Source organism: Pongo pygmaeus, chromosome 20, assembly GCF_028885625.2.
Source record: "Pongo pygmaeus isolate AG05252 chromosome 20, NHGRI_mPonPyg2-v2.0_pri, whole genome shotgun sequence".
Taxonomy (NCBI): Eukaryota; Metazoa; Chordata; class Mammalia; order Primates; family Hominidae; genus Pongo; species Pongo pygmaeus.
The window spans coordinates 37,644,476-37,662,887 of NC_072393.2; the positions used below are offsets into that span (position 1 = coordinate 37,644,476).

Genomic DNA, 18,412 nt, shown 5'->3' on the forward strand with positions numbered 1-18,412 from the left:
GCATTAGTAAATATGTGATAGACTAGGCTCACTACAGCACTGGGTTATTTTGAAGTGTTTATCTGTAATGGGAGCTGTTAAGTAAGCTTTTTTCTTTTTTTTTGAGTTGGAGTTTTGCTCTGTTGCCCAGGCTGGAGTGCAGTGGCACGATCTTGGCTCACTGCAACTTATGCCTCCCGGGTTCAAGTGATTCTCCCTCCTCAGCCTCCTGAGTAGCTGGCGTTACAGGCACCCACCACCACGCCCGGCTAAGTTTTGTATTTTTAGTGGAGACAGGTTTCAGCATATTGGCCAGGCTGGTCTCAGGCTCCTGACCTCAAGTGATCTCCCCACCTGGCCTCCCAAAGTGCTGGGATTACAGACATGAGCCACCACACCTAGTCTAAGTAAGCTTCTTGAAGACAGGTTGTCATACTGTGTTTGCCAGCCCAGCACATAGTAGACCCTCAGCAATATTTTTTGAATAAAGAAAGAACGTTATAACTCCCTAGAGGGCAGTTTAGGACTTTGGGCATTTAAGCCTTTGTGAACTCTGTAATTCATCCAAGGGCTATGATTATAGTCCAGGAGGCAGGCTGAAACCTTGATCATTAGCTGTGGCTGGATAACAAGGCCTGTCATCTCTGCTGTAATTATAAACTGCATGCTACATATAGCTTTGTGCATCTTCTTGGTGCTGAAGCTGCACAGAGATTCCTATTATACATTCAAAACGGTGATGGTGAGACAGTCTTGTGATTGGAATGGATGTTGGAAGCTCAGCTGCCGGGTTTGTCTTTTGTGTAGAAGGCCAGCTTGGCACTGTTCAGGCAGTGAGACTACAAACCAGGATTATTCGCCCCTGATAGCTCTCGCCTCCACCTCCTGCTCTGCCAGGCGTGGAAACCAGACTCATCATGTTCTCTCTGCATCCTAAATCTGTCTAGTTCAGAGGACCAAAGACAGCCACTTTTTGGCATGGATGTGTCAAGTTATCGTATCGTTGATTGCTGTGGAATGGCTCATGCCAGTTGAGAGTATTCAAAGGAAAGAAGCCTGGCTTGGAAAAATGGTGGCACTTTAAAAAACTAATATTTGTTCATACTTGTTTCCTTTAGCAATTACACTCTAGGTGAGGGTAGCACAGTACACAAGGCCCAGAGTAAGTGTTTAGTAAGTGTCAGTTGAATTAAACTGAATTTCAGTAAAACCTTTCACTAAGGAATTCTTTGCACCTTCGCGTTTTCGTTGAAACCTTATTCCTCTGACCATGTGGGACAGAATGTGAGAGAGTCCCTGTAAATTGTTGGTACGGGGGACAGAGCTAACATCTATTTGTTCTTGTTCCTGGGTCTGTCAGAATGACAAGCTCTCAAGTGCAGCCAAGCTCATGTGAAACTTTTTTCCTGCTGGAATCTGCATTCTAGACTCTGGCATGGGAGAGGGGATGCATATTATGTGTCATTATGTATGCTCATTGTCATTCCAGCCACTTTTTTTCCTCACTTAGGAACGCTTATTGGAATGCAAGTGAATGAGAGTGTCATTGTTAGAAAGAAAATCTTGAATTTTTCAAAAGTAAACTATTTGTAAATGTCACAACTTGAATTGTGGGATGTCTCGCTTGTAGACATCCAAGGCCTCTGTTGGATGGCGTTCACGCTGGAGTCTTAGCGCTGAGTTGGAATAAATAAAACATCCTGGTGGGATGTATGAATGTGATGAGGCCTCTCTTAGAAACCGCAGCACCAGAGCTAGTTGCGTGCCCTGCTCCAAAACCATGGAGAACAGTCTGCCGTGGCTTTTTCTGCAGAGGATGTTGAATTTTAATGATTTTAAATAAACTCCTCACAAGCATCTTCCTCATTTTAGTTCAGTCCAGCAGGCACAGACTCCTCTCAACACAAGAAGGATAAACGCAGCCCGCAGTGTCCTCAGTGGGCCTCTGTGGGAAATTCTGCACTCAGGAGAATCCCTAGAAGAGAGCTCTTAGGGCCTCCTGAGAAATTAACTCCTTGACCGCTTACAAGTGACTCTCAGGTTTCCAAAAAAAAAAAAAAGAGGAAAGGAATTAAATCAGCTACTATGATTCCTTTTTTCCAGGGAGGAAAAAGGAAAAATGCTTTTCCTGTATTCTGGGAGTCTTTTCTTGGTCCCTAGTCCCTGCCCCTCACACCCCTGGGAGACAGAGAATCGTAGCGTGGTGGGAACTGGAAAGTGAGTTTGTGCCTTAATACTAGGGTGCCCTGTGTTCCTTAAACTGCATATAGTTTCTCATAATCAGGACCAAAGGTATGTGTAAAATAATGGCGTTTTCACATCAGAAGTATTTGTGTATCCCCCATATTGAGTAATAAGATATTGGCTATTTCAGAATCTTGTTTCCATATTTTTTTGTTGTTGTTGTTGTTGTTGTTAATTCTGTTTTTATTTATGGTGGTATCTGTGATTTTTTTTCCTTATTGCTTTTTTAAGCAAAAACCCTTGGAACTGACTCATGATCACCTGCAGTTTCTGGCTTGATGATTTGTTACATGTTGCTCTAGGTAGCCCTTTTGTTAAGTTCAATACGCAAAGCAGTGGCAATCTTTTAGGTTATTTTTGTTAGACTCTGCCCCTCTGGAACAATAGCAGGAGAGGATTGTGGGTCTTGGCCTAGAAGCCTGGACTCAAGAGCTACACTGCCTGCCTTCTAAGACAATTCCTTATAAAAGTAAACCTAGCAAAACAAGTTTCCCCACCGTTATTCTGGTGAACAGTCAAAACCAGTTACAAAACATTGTTGTAAAAAATATGGGGCTGGTGCAAAAGTAATTGAGGTTTTTGCCATTGAAAGTAATGGCAAAAACCGCAATTACTTTTGCACTCAGTAGTTTGAGTGCAAATCAAAACCGAAGGAAACTTCCGTTTTTTTTTTCCCTGACTCATAACACTTGGTAACATAGCTGGATTTTTCTGAAAAAGTTTGATATCGTCTTCTTTGTTGTCTTTAAGGACCTCTTAACAGTGGGGTTAATTCAGACTCTAAAATCTTCCAGCTCTAACACTCCAAGAAAGGCTGTGTTTGCGGGAAGCATGCAGTTGCTGGCCGGAGTCAAGCTGTGCACAGGAAGGACCCTAACCAACCACCCGCACTACGAAGACAGCAGCCTGAGAGAGCGGACCAGAGCGGTGAGGCTCCGCAGTGCCTCCCCTCGCTTCTTGTGGGCCAGCTATGGGCTGCGTGTCCCTATGTGTGGTAAAGATGGGGCTGAATGCTGCACCCTCCAGCATTAGGTTAGGAGGATGTATTAGTCTGTTTTCACGCTACTGTTAAAGGCGTACCCGACACTGGGCAATTTACAGAAGAAAGAGAGGTTTAATGGACTTACAGTTCCGCATGGCTGGGGAGGCCTCACAATCATGGCAGAAGGCAAGGAAGAACAAGTCATGTCATACATGGGTGGCAGCAAGCAAAAAGAGCTTGTGCAGGGAAACTCCCCCTTATAAAACCATCAGATCTCATGAGATGTATTCACTACCACGAGAACAGCACGGGAAAGACTTGCCCCCATGATTCAGTTACCTCCCACCAGGTCCCTACCACATCACGTGGGAATTCAAGATGTGATTTGGGTGGGGACACAGCCAAACCATATCAGAGGGGAAATCAGAACATAAGTGCACAGGGCTCGCATCTCCTGGTTCAGGACCTCTGCCTGCCCATATCCACTAAGGACGTGACGTTAGGCCACAGGTCCTCCCCAGGGAAGAACCGAGAAGACACGCCTTGAGATGTGCAGAAGAGCGCGTTTGGGAGCAAAGCTTTTGGATTACGGAGGGGAAGGAAAAGGAGTTGAAGCATACTGGTCACATTTCTCATGCACCATTCTGAAGTCTGGGGTTTTTGTTTTTTAATAGATAATAATACAGTCTCATAGTTCAAAATTCAGAACATACAAAACGAAATATGGTGAAAAGTGCCTCTCCCATTATTGCAGTTCTTAGTTCCCCTCCTAGGAGGCAGATAATGTTAGCAGTTTCTTGTGTCTCCTTCCACAGGTATTTCATGCAGATACAAATATGGGGGGAGGGTGGTGCCCCTTTCTCCATTTTTACAAAAGAAGTGGCATTCTACATTCTGCTTCTTCGGCACTTAATGTGTTTTGGAAAACATTCTATATTCAGTATGTTAACAGCTTCCTTCTTATTTTTAAAGCTGCTTAATATTTTACATGGATGTGGCATATTTTATTTAGCCATTTCTGCTGTTTCCCTGTCTTTTGTGATTATATGAACAGTGCTACAGATAAACTTGTCTGCACATCACTCTTTCCAGGCACGGTGTCTGTACAGCAGATTCTTGGATGGGGAAGTGCTGGGTCAGGGTTGTTGGCATCTGTAATGTAGATCGAGAGATGTTACCAGGTCCTCTCTCTACAGGTTGTATCTGTTTACATTCAGGTCAGCAGTGCAGGAAGGTGCCTGTGTCCCTTCATCCTCACCAATCAGGTTTCAAACTCATAAATGTTTCCTAATGTCACTTTTTTCATTTTGGCGGTTGAAAAGTTGTTGAAAAAGTCTTGTTTTGAGGTGAGATTTGACTAGCCTAAAAGCAGATGATTTTTACTAATCTCCTGTCTTGTATAAGAATCGTTTGAATTTAGACTCCTGCTAAAATAGGAATTTTTTGATGGGCTGAAGTGTCCTAGATAGTTCCCAATTAACTAGGAGGATGCAGGAAAGGGGCTCCCTGGCTTTCCAGGCACCAGGTTCATCAGGGGTGGCCTCTACTGCTTGGACTGGAGACTGCAGAGAAGACAGGTCGAGTGCACAGAGCGTCCTGGGCATCTCCTTTCCTGTCTCAGTACTACGGTTAGGCCCCACACACTGACATCCTGAAGGCCCTACAGCTCTTCATCATGACCCTGGAATCCTTGGAATGCCTTCAGCCCAAGACCTTGTGCTGGACTATAGGATGACACAGTTGTCACAGTAACAGCATCCTACCTCCCTACCATTTCACCCATGCATGTGGACACATCAAGTTAGACCCTCAAGCCCAAATCAGAAATCTAGCACTCGAAATCAGGGCGCAACAAAGGAGGCAGTGCCTCTCTTCATGAACCCCCACATTCAACACCTCACACAGCCTGTTTCCATTCCAGCCCCAGAATCTGGGATGCTCAGTTTGCATCCATCCACTGAGGGTGTGTGGCACTGGTATGAACGTGAAGGGGGCCTCCTGTGGCGTTGCCCACGGTGTGCTGCAAGTGGCTCTCACCCCTAGGATGGACGAGAGGGAGAGGAGCAGTGGGGTCTCTCACTTAGCTGAGATGCGGAGTAGCAGGTAAAGCAGCCAGTGCTGCCCCAGCCTAGGAGCAGAGACCCTACAGGGATCCTTCTCCCCACCTACCAGTTTCAGAAGCTGGGGCTCTGCCTTATTGGGACGTGTGTCCCTCAGACTGTCCCATCACCCTTAATGGGCCATTTTAGTCTGGGGGTCCCCTTTTTAAAGGTAGAGACTGTGTCTTATTTACTCAGCCCTGTCATTTACCTTGGGAAAGCAGTCTTAGAATTGGTGCCTACTGATGAATATAGTCCTGACTTGAAGTAATACATTCTGAATCCAAATGTGTTCTTCCTGGCTCACTCTCTTCCCAAGGCCGAGCACTCACAGCGTTCTGGGAACTTACACGCACATGCTCCAGGCCTGCAAATGAGGGAGTGCAGCGTGGCCTGGGCTGGAGAGAGCACCTTGGGTGTTAGGTCTTAGACTCAGCCCTGTGGAAGGTTACATCACATAGTTAACTCCTTGGCAGTCAAGTAGCATTTGCCACATTGCATTTTTATCTCTTTTTGAAGGTTTATCAGATATATGCCAAGAGGGCGCCAGAGGAAGTGCATGCCCTCCTAAGGTCCTTCGGCACCGACTACGTAATCCTGGAAGACAGCATCTGCTACGAGCGGAGGCACCGCCGGGGCTGCCGACTCCGGGACCTGCTGGACATAGCCAACGGCCACGTGAGCATGCTGCCTCTCCCTGTGTGGGGGTCTCCTGGAGGGGCGGGACTCTGATTTGAATCCTAAGAATGTGAATCTTTTTATCCTTTATGTCTAGTTGAATTACGCTACGAATCAAGTATTTGCTTTTTCTCTTGCTTCCTACAGAACCCCTCTCTTGGCACTTTAGTGACTGCCACCGGGGCTGGGCAAGGGAGAGGTGAGAGGGGAGCCCTGGGTCCCCAGTGTCACACCAAACAGAGCAGCTCTGCCTTCAGCTCATTTGTATGATGGGGCTCTGCATAAAATGTATCTGTTAAAGATTTTGCTGCTATAAACAAAACCTCAGCCTTTAAACCCACTGCTCCAACGCTTCGTATTGGCTAGCTGCTGCATGGCGGGGATGGTGGGGCCCTCCTGCCCTCCGGTCTAGGTGGTGGATTCCCCCTACCCCTCCTGCCCTCTCCCACTGAGTGTCCTGTGTCCGCTGGTGCGTTTCCACAGGCCGGCTTTCAGAGGCTAAGTTACACTCCAGAGCAGAAAAGCAGCAAGCCGCTTCTCCCGTCTCCCTTCTGAGGAAAGTGTTCTTGGAGCTATGCCAGGTCTCAGTAGAGCAAACAGATTTTCACCCTTTAGAGGTGTGATGTGTGCTGTAATTAATGGTATGAAAGCCAATAGATATTTGTAAACAAGTTGGACAAAGTGACAAACCTAGCCTAAATTTGAAAAAAAAAAAATCTTGACTGTACAGAATTTGAGATTCAGATTTTTGCCTGAGGAGAATCATAGTTCATAATTGTCTTGAGTTCAGAGGTGGTACAGACCAGAGACATCCATTAAAATTTTGATTTGAGTGTGACTTTTTCAGTTATTTATTTATTTATTTATTTATTTATTTTTGGAGATAGGGTCTCACTCTGTCACTCAGACTGGAATGCAGTGGCATGATCTTGGCTTACTGCAGCCTCAACCTTCCAGGCTCAAGTGATCCTCCCACTTCAGCCTCCCAAGTAGCTGGGACCACAGGCATACATCACCATACCCAGCTAATTTTTTGTCAAGATGGAGTCTGGCTATGTTGCCCAGATGAGTCTCAGGCTCCTGATCTAAGTGATCGTCCTGCCTCAGCCTCCCAAAGTGCTGGGATTTCAGGCATGTGCCACCACGCCTGGCCTAAATGTGACTTTTTCTGATGAGTTAGAGAGCTTTCTCTGATCACAGTAGTTCTCTGTATTTCATTTCTATGAGAGAGACAGTATAGTATGTTCCTAAGAGCAAGCAGACCTGAGTTGTAGTTCTGGCTTTCCCGTTAATGGGATCATCGTGTGACGCTGCACTCTCCTTCTTAGCCTTGGTCTGCACTTCTGAAGGGGGAAAAGGATGGCCCTGATGATCTCCAAGTGCCCATGGACATTGAAATAATATAATTTAATTTCACTCACATACCATTCTTAAACCCAATACCCATTCCTGCTCCTACTGTCTTTTGTAAATAGGATTTCCCCCCAAAATTGTATTTGGGTTTGTTTTGGTTTTAGATGATGGATGGCCCAGGAGAGAACGATCCTGATTTGAAACCTGCAGACCACCCTCGTTTCTGTGAAGAGATCAAAAGAAACCTGCCTCCCTACGTGGCCTACTTCACCAGAGTGTTCCAGAACAAAACCTTCCACGTTTACAAGCTGTCCAGAAACAAGTAGCGCAGATTTCTGCCCAGTGTCTATTTTTGATACGGAGAAACTGCATCATGATGAAACTCAATAGATGACGTTTCCTATGTAAGTAGGTAGCCCAAACCTTCAAGCTGTGATATGAGTAAGTTCTACAGATGTTTACACAAGTATTGCCATCTTTGAAAGCATCTTCTGCAAGCGGAAGTCTTTTTTGTTGTGTGTCTATCTTTCTCATTAATGTTCTTTACCCTAAATGTTGACAACTTTCTAAGAGTGACCTAGAATTATGTTGTTGGAGAGAATGATGTGTGTTCCATGGATACCCGGATAGGCACATAACATGTTGGAAGATGAACACCTGCTCAGGATTTGAAATACTTTTAATTTTCAGGTGACTTAAGACAGCTATGATTGAATCAACTAGAGATAATGATCAACTTATTTAATATGATTTCACTGGTGAAGACCAATTGGTAGCTTTTTAAAAAGCTCTTTAGTGTACTGTTTTACCTTAAAATGTTATAATATTTTCCAGTTGTCATGCTTTCAACATTAACAGAAAAATCATGTTAAGGCTTTGTATCAAACATTTTGTTACACTCTGTCTGAAATGTAATGTGGAGTATTTCAGCAGTATGTGTCATGTATTGTGTGTGTCTGTGTGTGTGTGCATGTGCACACATGTGTTTTAATGCTGGGCACAGAAAAGTGTTACAAGTTCCGTATCGTAAGTCCTTAAAGGGGCAGAAATATATGTAGCCAAGTAGAATTTATTACATTTTAGTGTTATTATTTTAAAACCTACTGATACTCTTTAACCTCTCCTGCAGTAATAGTTTTGCTTTATTTCTTACTCATTTCAATTTATTGGGTTTGCAAAATTTTGTAAACTTTTTGTGTTTTTAGCCTTTGTATTTTTTACAGCCTAGAATCTTGCAAAGTCTGAATATTTTTTAAATGTTCTATCTTAACTAGTTCACTAACACAGTATTTTTAGCAGACAGCATTTTCAGACAGCATTTTCATACCAAGTTTGACTTGTGGTCTCCAATCTTACTGGGAAGGCCCTGGTAGTGTAATTCTTTTCCTTATTAAAAGGTAACCAAGTGCCTCGATAAGTCATGCTTATTTGTAAACAACAAAGAAGAGTATATGTACCTGCTCAAAATTTTTTTGATAATTGCTTATATAATTAATTTCTAATGATGAGGACATGTAAAAGTTGCTAGTAAGAACATAGTATGCATTTAATTAAATCAAGATGGCTAATGGAATTAACTTTCTCCCCTGTTCTTGCCAGGTGGAAATGATTTAAGCATTTCTCCTTGCAGTTGTATTGAAGTAAATTACCATAGGCATCAAGATGGCTGCATCACATTTTCAAATGATTTTATATTCAGTTGCTACTTATAAAGCAGCATTCAAAAAGTCTTTTACACTGTCATGTTGGACACAAGCAGACTCAGCTTTTATCACAACTTGTTTAAATAAAAAATTGACCGTAGCTGGGTTATTAAATTATGCAACTGAAACTCCTGAATTTTACACCTTTTCTGTATCCCTTAATAAGACTGGAGACCACTGCAGTTTAGGATAATACAATAATAACACGTTTTAATCAGTACTAAAACTTTAATTCAGCCAATAATGATGCATGCCTGTTGTAGCTGACAGCATGGGTCAGTACATCCTTCAGCGAGTGCCTTACTCTAATTGAAACCAAGCACACGTAAGGTACAATATGTTAGACTCTGATTTTGTTTTCAAAATCCTCTGTTATGGCTATATTTAAATTTATTTTAAATATTCCTGTATGTATTCATCTAAGCATTTGGGCATTTGGAGTCTTAATATACAAGAAACACGTATTTAAATTTTTGTGCTTATCACCGCAATGATGGCAAACAGTGATTTTTTTTTTCATAGTTTAGGTGTCATTGTTGCCAGCACCTTTAGTGCTCAGTCTTCAGTGAAAAATATAAAGTGCCAAAAAAATCTTGCAAGACAGAATCCATACTTAACACTCTTTCCAAGACACTGTGACCGTGTACAGTAGTTTTTATTTCCTGATGACCAAATCTCTCAACGAATCATGTTATTAATAAATATTTTTAGCACTCGTCAGTATTCTCCAATGTGACCTTCTCATTGGGGTACACAGAAGGAAAGCAAAGAAGAGCATCTGACTTCTAGCTCTGGCTTACAGCCTCTCCACCAGGCCAAAGCAAGAGACCCGCGGCGGCAGCTCCCCGCCACTCAGACCTGGGTGTAGCCTCAAAGAATGGCTCTGTTTTCTTTTGACAGAAAACCCACTTGATTTTGCTTCTGAGTTAGCAGTCAGAAGACCCTCTAAGTACAATAGAAGTGCTCTTAACGGACTCTGCCTATGTGACTCCCAGGCCCCGGAGTCTCCATCTCTCTCGTAAGCCACCTGCCCCAGCACAGCTGGAGGTTGTTCTCTGGTGTTCTCAGTGCTCCGGCTCCCTCCCTTGAGTTGTGCACCCGTCCCAAACTACTCCGTACAAGTTCTGCTTCCTCTTGTAAGTACACAACTCAGTTAAGTATTTACATACACATAGAAAATACGGGTGTGAAAAGAAAGAACTTCCTGCAAAAATTAAGTTGAATACTTTGGTAAAAAGTGATAAAGGCTGAGTTGCTAATAAAAGTTGCTTTTAAATTAGGTGTGGCTGGGAAAATTATAAGATATTGGGGAAAATATACAAATTAAGAAAATTTCTGAGCTTAGATTGCTTCATAGATTTATTTAAGTACTCATCCCACCTTTAAAAACTCTAAACTGAGAAGAAGGGACCCAAATCATGTTATTGGTGTGATTTATGTGAGAAGTAGAACTGTAGTCATTGGACCCTTAGGCAAAGGAAAATCCGTGTCTTTATATCAGAAGATCGGCAAACGAATGTATAGTTACACAGTTTAGGTTATGATTCCCTACTTTAACCTACTTACTTCATTAAATGACCAACTACTGATACTGATCACAATAGTTATTAGAGATTCTAATTTAGTTGGAAGGTTCTAATCACTTTCATTACAGGCATTTGAAAAATAGGGATTCATTTCAAATATATTAGCCAGGAGCATAGTTAGATGTTACCCAGGCCATTTATCATCCTGTTAATGATGATTTTCCCGACCCTTGTGAGATCAGCGTGACAGGAGTGTGTGCGTGTGTGTGTGTTTCTGTGGGTGTGTGGTTTTGGTTGGGTGCTGCCAGGTGGCAAAGGCATATGTAAATACATCATCTGATCTGCATCTTTATTTCACAATTAACTAAAACTAAAAATGTCTATTCTGATTCCATATTGATTTTGTCTAAGATGTAAAACTTTGAGTTCATCTTTGGCCAAAACCTACCTGAATTAACATACAAAATATTTGGTTTTTAAAATTTAACTCAAATCTCAAAATCAATTAAGTATTCTCAGATGCTGTATCTTGGTTAATATGCTCCCAAATACTTTAAACATGGCAACCTTTTGGCCTAAGAGAGTGTTTGTCTGTTCATGGAAAAAAGCTTTTGAGATGAGAGGGTGTCTTACTTTCTTGTGGCAATTGATTTTCTGTTTTAACACCCTTTGGGTAAAATCTTACAAAGAGCTTTTATAATTTGTTTTACTGAATTGTATGGAGATTGTATACTAAGTAAAGCTCTTTTAAATTGCATAAGATGAGTGTCTTGCATTTCTTTGAAGGTCAAAGCCCAAGGAACCTGCTTGTTGAAGTGCATAAATATTTGCTAAATAGAGTAAATCACTAAAGGTGAGTGTGTCTACTAAAATTACAAAAAATTAGCCGGGCACAGTGGCGGGCACCTGTAGTCCCAGCTACTCAGGAGGCTGAGGCAGAAGAATGGCGTGAACCCAGGAGGCAGAGCTTGCAGTGAGCCGAGATCTCGCCACTGCACTCCAGCCTGGGCGACAGAGCGAGACTCTGTCTTTAAAAAAAAAGAGTTTTTCACCTAGATTAAGTCAGACCCACCCAATATAATCTGCATTTTTGTTAGCTCAATTGTAATTGTTAGCTTAATTGTGATTGTTATTGTTGAGGGTGTTTATTTTTTAGAATGGATTTTGGTTTGACAGCTGCTTATTTGTTTCACTTGAATTCCAAGGTTATAGTTTAGATTTATAAAGAGAAGACTACTGATAGCAGAATTTATCCTTGAAGAGATAAATGCTATTTGTTTTGACCTCAAGAACAGTTTCTACTTGATTAAATTCTGAGTCTTTAGTAATTCAGGAAGATGGGTGGTAGTGCACCTGCTTGGTTAAAGTGTATAGATAACAAATGTGTTGGACTGTTATGTTCAAAGCAGAAGTTGAAATTTCAAGCAAAAATGGTCAGAAAGACAAAATGGAAAAAAACTGGCAGTGAGGTCTCAAATATTCTGTACTGACGGGTGGTCCCTAGCAAAATAAGAATAATAATATAGATAAGCAAGAGATGTGGGATATGAATGAACTGACATGGAATGGGCTGACATGGACACCAGGCACTTGACAGATGAAATGCTTTTTTTTCTCTGCCCCTCCTTTCAGATAAGGTGTCTGAAACTCATTTCATAAACCTTTTCGTTATTATTTAGAAGTTTGCTTTATAAGATTGTTTTTCAAAATGCAGATAATAGAACTATAGTATAATGTGAAGTCAATTTCATGGGTTACAACCAACATTTAAAAGGAAAGGAGGGAGGGAGGGAAGGAGGAGGACAGCCCAATGTTAAATGTAAGTGCTGTTTTGTGGAACATCTATTCCAGTTATACATATAGGTATTCATTTTTGGGGGTACAATATAAAATATATTTCTTCCGTGAGTTATAGTCAGGCTGAAAGCCAGGCCTTTATTAGCTGAGGGATTCTGGGAGGATGGCAGCTTGAACTTGTCTGTGTCCTTGCCCTCTGTGCTAGCAGAACTGTCTGAGTCAACATTGGTGATATTAAAGAACTAGCATAATGATAGAGAATGGCTGGGCTCCCAGCTAGACCCCACCCTTAAGCCTGGAACCCTGGCCCTAAGTGAAAACAGCTGACCCTGTTTTTCTGCCCAAATGTTGCCTTTTGGGGCAGCCATGCCCCTATCCTGTGCCCATAAAAAGACTTCAGGTGGCAGAGCAACACAAGCAGCTGAACAGCAGGGATACAAGCCGCCAAGTGGCGGGAATACAAGCAACTGAGCAGCAGAGACTATGGATAGACCCAGCTAACTTCAGACATGTGGCTTCAGGGAAAGATCACCTTCCCACACCATCCCCTTTCCAACTCCCATCCCACTGAGAGCCACTTCCATCACCCAATAAAATCCTTCACATATACTACCCTTCAGTCCGTTCATGTGACCTGATTCTTCCTGGATGCCAGACAAGAACCCAGGTGCCAGGAGGGCAGGGGCTTGGATGCTGCTGTGGGGCCCACACAGAGCCTGCCTCCTGCCAAAGAGGAGCAACTGTCCGGTTCTAGCCTTCCTTCCCTCCGGTTTCTGCACTCACTTGCTCGCATACTCCCTCTCATGAGGAGTGGCCAGCAGCAGGCTGAGTAAAACAGCCACTCCAGTTTTCACCCACAAAGGGTTTCCCTTGTTGAAGGGAACAATCCCATCTCAATAATTCTTATATGTGATATGGACGTTTTCTTAAGTTTCTTTAAAGTCCTTATATTTAAAATATATACTGAAATATTTACAGACAAGTATATGTCTAGGATTTGTGTCAAAATAATTTTGTGGGGCATCTAGATGAAACAAATTAACAATGAAAAGATATGGCTTAAGCTAGTTTGGAATTTTTATATAGTGAAAAGAGAGAAATTAGACCCAACGAAACAGACTGAAACTAGGAATGAAACTAGGAAGATAAAATTTAGGAGATAGCTGAAATCAATCAATGCAACAAATAGTAGAAAGGATAAATAAATTCAAAATTCAGTTATTTTAAAATAAAGCAGATAAACACTGGGCCAACCTGATTAAGACAAAATAGCAAAAATATACAACAGTAGAAATGTAAAATATGTAATTCCAGAATCAGGGATAATGATAATTATACGAGGATAACATATGCAATTCTGTAACAAAAATAAATAAAAACCTATAGGAAATGGGTGACTTTCTAACAAAATAGAAAATATCAATGTGGCCCGAAAAAGAAGTTGAAAACTTGAATAGACAAAACCCATGAAAGTTCTGGCATGGGGTCCAAAGGTCGCAAAGGACATTTGGACAAGAAGGGTGCACAGCCAGATTCTTTCTCACTTTTAAAGGGGATGACTCCCAAGTTCACATAGTCTCAGCCATAGAATAGGGAGAACCCCAAGTTTTAGGAAAGCTAGTCCAACTTTAACAACAAAATAACACAGAGAGTGTATCAGTTTTCTATTACTACATAACAAATCACCACAAACTTTGCAGCTTGAAACAACACACATCTATTATCTCAAGATTTTGTGGATCAGGAGCCGAAGTACAGGTTAGCTGGGTCCTCTCCTGTCTCACAAGGCTGCAGTCAAGGTATCAGCCGGGCTGCTTTCTCATCTGGAGTTACCGGACCTCTTCCAAGTTCACTCAAGCTTGTGGCAAAATTAAATTCTTTATGCCTGTGGGACTGAGGCCATTAGCTCCTAGAGGCCACCCCTCTCTAGGAGATTCACAGCATGGCCGTTAGCCTCTTCAAGGCCATCAGAAAGCATCTCTCCAGTTACTGTTTTAAGAGTTTTTCGGCCGCGCGTGATGGCTCACGCCTGTAATCCAGCACTTTGGGAGGCCAAGGCGGGTGGATCACAAGGTCGGGAGATTGAGACCATCCTGGCTAACACTGCGAAACCCCATCTCTACTAAAAACACAAAAAATTAGCCAGGCGTAGTGGTGGGTGCCTGTAGTCCCAGCTACTCAGGAGGCTGAGACAGGAGAATGGCATGAACCCGGGAAGTGGAGGTTGTAGTGAGCTGAGATCGCACCACTACACTCCAACCTGGGCAACAGAGCGAGACTCCATCTCAAAAAAAAAAAACAAAAACAAAAACAAAAAAAGTGTTTTTCACCTGGATTAAGTCAGACCCACCCAATATAATCTCCATTTTTGTCAGCTCAAAATCAGCTTGTTTGTGACCTGAATTACATCTGCAGAATCCTTTCACTTTTGCTATATAGCCTCGCCTAATTACCTAAATAGGAACGGCATTTATATTCATAGGCTCATCCACGCTCAAGGGGAGGGGCTCTGCAGGGCATGTTCTTCAGGCAGTGGGAATCTTGGGGGCCATCTTAGAATTCTTCCTACCACAGACAGTTTGAAAGAACAGGGTCTGGGCCAGGCAGGGTATCTCACACCTGTAATCCCAGTGCTTTGGGAGGCCAAGGCAGAATGATCACTTGAGGTCAGGAGTTCAAGATTAGCCTGGGCAACATAACAAGACCCCATCTCTACAAAATATATATTTTTTAAATTAGCTGTGAGTGCTGGCACACACCTGTAGTCCCAGTTACTCAGGAGGCTGAGGTGGGAGGATCCCTTGAGCCTAGGCGTTTGAGGCAGCAGTGAGCTATGATTGCATCACTGCACTCCAGCCTGGGCAACAGAGCAAGACCTTGTCTCTTAAAAAAAAATTTAAAAATAAAAGAATAGGGCCTGGCGATAACTGAGTGGCAATGGTTAACATAGGGCTTTTGTGAACTTTGAGAGAAAGGAGGCACACAAGGTGAATCCCAGGGTCACTCAGGCTTTCTCCCTTAGAGGCTTTTCCAAACTGTGGCACAGGAAAATGGAGCCCAAGCAGAGCATGTCAGGCTTTCTGGAGGAAGCAGATTGGAGTTGACAGCTGCTAAGGTGGCTGGGGTTTGGTAGGGGGTTGGAGGGGCAGAGCACCAGAGAGGAGGGAGTTGGAACAAAGAAAACCTAAGAATTTCCCATTGGGTCCTTGGTCAGTTCCTAGCCTGCAGAGGCTTAGCAGAGAACATCTGGTCGGTGGCAGAGCTGAACAGAAAATTCAGAGGTTACACAATCCCGAGGAGACACTGGAATTTGGGTCCAGCTGGGGCTGAGAGACCACAGTGAATCTCCCAGGCATTCAGCTGAGACTCTGGAGAGACTATATCTTCTCCTGGGAGTAGAGGCTGTTATCCAAATTGCCTGCCAGAAACAAATGTGAATCTGCTCTGAAGGTTGATAGCCTTATCCATGGCTTCAAATTATCTTTACACTTTTTATATACACAATGTAGCACTCAATAAAAAATAATCAGGAATAATTTTTAAAAACTGAGACCAGGTGTGGTGGCTCACACCTGTCATCCCAGCACTTTGGGAGTTCGAGAAGGGAGGATCACTTGAGCCCAGGAATTTGACACCAGCCTGGACAACAAGGCGAAACTTGGTGTCTACAAAAAATACAAAAACTTAGGTGTGGTGGCATGTGCCTGTAATCCCAGCTACTCAGGAGGCTGAGGTGTGAGAATCACCTGAGCCTGGGATATGGAGACTGCAGTGAGCCATGATCATGTCACTATACTCCAGCCTGGCGACAGAGTGAGAGCCTGTCTCAAAAAAACAAAAACAAAAAACATGACTGAAACAATTGAAGTAGAAACAGTGCCACAGGCAAATCAAATATTGCAGCCTGAAGCATAGACTTTAAAATAACTATGCTTATCATATTTAAAACTTTAAATGACAAGAAGGAGAATTTAGGTGAATAACTGAAAACTTTATAAAAGCAAAATAGAAATGCTAGAACTGAAAAATGCAATGAATTAAGTGTCCACTGTTGGGTTAGACACAGCTGAAGACAGTTGATCAACTGGACAATAGGTTAGAAGAAAATATCCAGACTAAAATATTGTGGGTTGGGGAGGAGGTGAAAAACAAAGGAAAGGCTGTGTGTGGTGACTCACACCTATAATCCCAGCACTTTGAGAGGCCAAGGCAGGATCGGTTGGGCCTCAGGAGTTTGAGACCAGCCTGGGCAACATAATGAGACCTGTTTTTTTTGTTTTGTTTTGTGTCGTGTCGTGTCGTATCGTGTCGTGTTATGTTGTTTTGAGATGGAATCTCACTCTGTTGCCAGGCTGGAGTGCAGTGGCAAGATCTTGGCTCACTGCAACCTCCGCCTCCCGGGTTCAAGCGATTCTCCTGCCTCAGCCTCCCGAGTAGCTGAGACTACAGCTGCCCACCATGCCCAGCTAATTTTTGTATTTTTAGTAGAGACAGGGTTTCACCATATTGGCCAGGATGGTCTCAATCTCTTGACTTCGTGATCTGCCCGCCTTGGCCTCCCAAAGTGCTGGGATTACAGGCGTGAGCCACCGCACCCAGCCCTGTTTTCATTTAAAAAGGAAAAGGAGAGCATGGAATATGTTTTCGTATATTTTATGCCATTCTCTAAGTGGTACTGGAGTCCCACGAGAAGAGGAAAGAGAATGGGCCTGTATGACTTTGGGCATGCTACTCATATTCTTAGCTTCATGTCTTCTTTTGTAAATGGAGGTGTAATCATAATATACCTATTGGTTTGTGGGGTGGATTAAATGAGATAACATTTCAAGCACTAGGCCCAATGTCTAGCACATGGTAAGTACATTAGACGAAAGCTGCAGGATTATTATCACAATCGTCTTCAAAATTAGAATGTGAAAGAAAAGCATGAAGAACAAAGTTACAGGTGAGTCTGACAGATACTAAAGAGCCGTTAGTAATTTTATGTTAACTATTCTTGCTGCAGAAAATATCTTTAAAAGCAAAAAAAAAAAAAAAAACAAAAAACTTCAAGGACTGAGGAGCAGATTAAGAGAACAGTTTTATAGATAAATTAGTTTCTTAGTAATTCCTGAGGTGTGTATTTGCAACACAAGGAAATGGATTTGTGTTTGTGTCTCTGTGTGGGTGGGGAAGAGAGACAGAAAAATAGAGCCATGGACAAAGACCGAGAGCGACTGATTGATTGAATGTTCTTAGAGGAGACATTATCATTGTTGAAGATAAATGCCAAAGCCCTGCCAAGGTGCACATATTCATAAAGAAGTAGAAGGGGCTGATTGTGCGTGAATCTGCTTAAGAAAGGGAAAGGAGTGAAGGAACATGATTTCAGGACTAGCCCGGTAATTAGAACTGCAGTGAGCTAATTAAGGCTCATAAATTTAATGAAACTATTAGCATTTTCTCTTGCAAGAAAAGGTATATGTTTTTTCTCAGGAAATGACACCTGTGAATAATTATCTCTCATTTCTATTAAGATTATTTACATAAGTTTTGCTCATTTGGCACTCACTGCTGTTAATTATTATTTTTTATTTTTTACAACACCTGATATCACACTAGATTCACTCTAGCTAGGAAAGTGCTTTGGGGGTTACTGATAATTAATAGTTTAGCACAAATAGACAAGACCATTGTTAGGGGACCTGCTGTACTGTTACTGTGCCGTCTTTGTGGGCAGCCTTTTTGTTTAATAGAAAATGTTTCAGAATCTTTGAATGTCTGTAAGAGCCTGGTAGATTATGAAAATTATGAACACAACCTTTCCTAGGCCATCATGTAACTCAATGGTTTCTTCAGTGAGAACTTACTGAGTACCTACTGTATGCCAGAGGAAGAGGTGAGAAAAGGGCATGAGGATAGGTTTATGATATAAACATGAATTCAAAAGATCCTATTATGGCACTGAACTGGAATGGTTATGATGACCTCTAAGGGAAAACCAAGGGCGTATCATTTAGGAAATTTAAAATTGCAAATGTAAATCAAAAGTATCTGAGACAAGTCTTCATT

General features: G+C 42.4%; 1 protein-coding gene across 6 annotated transcripts in view; it reads left to right on the plus strand.

Moving 5' to 3' along the window:
• The window catches only part of DPY19L3 (dpy-19 like C-mannosyltransferase 3), a 79,928-nt gene extending 68,607 nt beyond the window's left edge, over positions 1-11,321 (plus strand). For 2 of the 6 annotated variants that reach the window (XM_054464663.2, XM_054464664.2), the window contains exons 17-19: positions 3,018-3,150; positions 5,824-5,982; positions 7,500-11,321. In XM_054464663.2, coding sequence (XP_054320638.1) covers positions 3,018-3,150; positions 5,824-5,982; positions 7,500-7,661 — 454 coding nt within the window. In that variant the 3' untranslated portion in view covers positions 7,662-11,321. Of the gene's footprint in view, positions 1-3,017; positions 3,151-5,823; positions 5,983-6,129; positions 6,182-6,465; positions 6,786-7,499 lie in introns of those variants that run through there. The other 4 variants (XM_054464665.2, XM_063657490.1, XM_063657492.1 and 1 more) reach the window with 4 other exon arrangements.
• Positions 11,322-18,412: the final 7,091 nt, after the last annotated feature.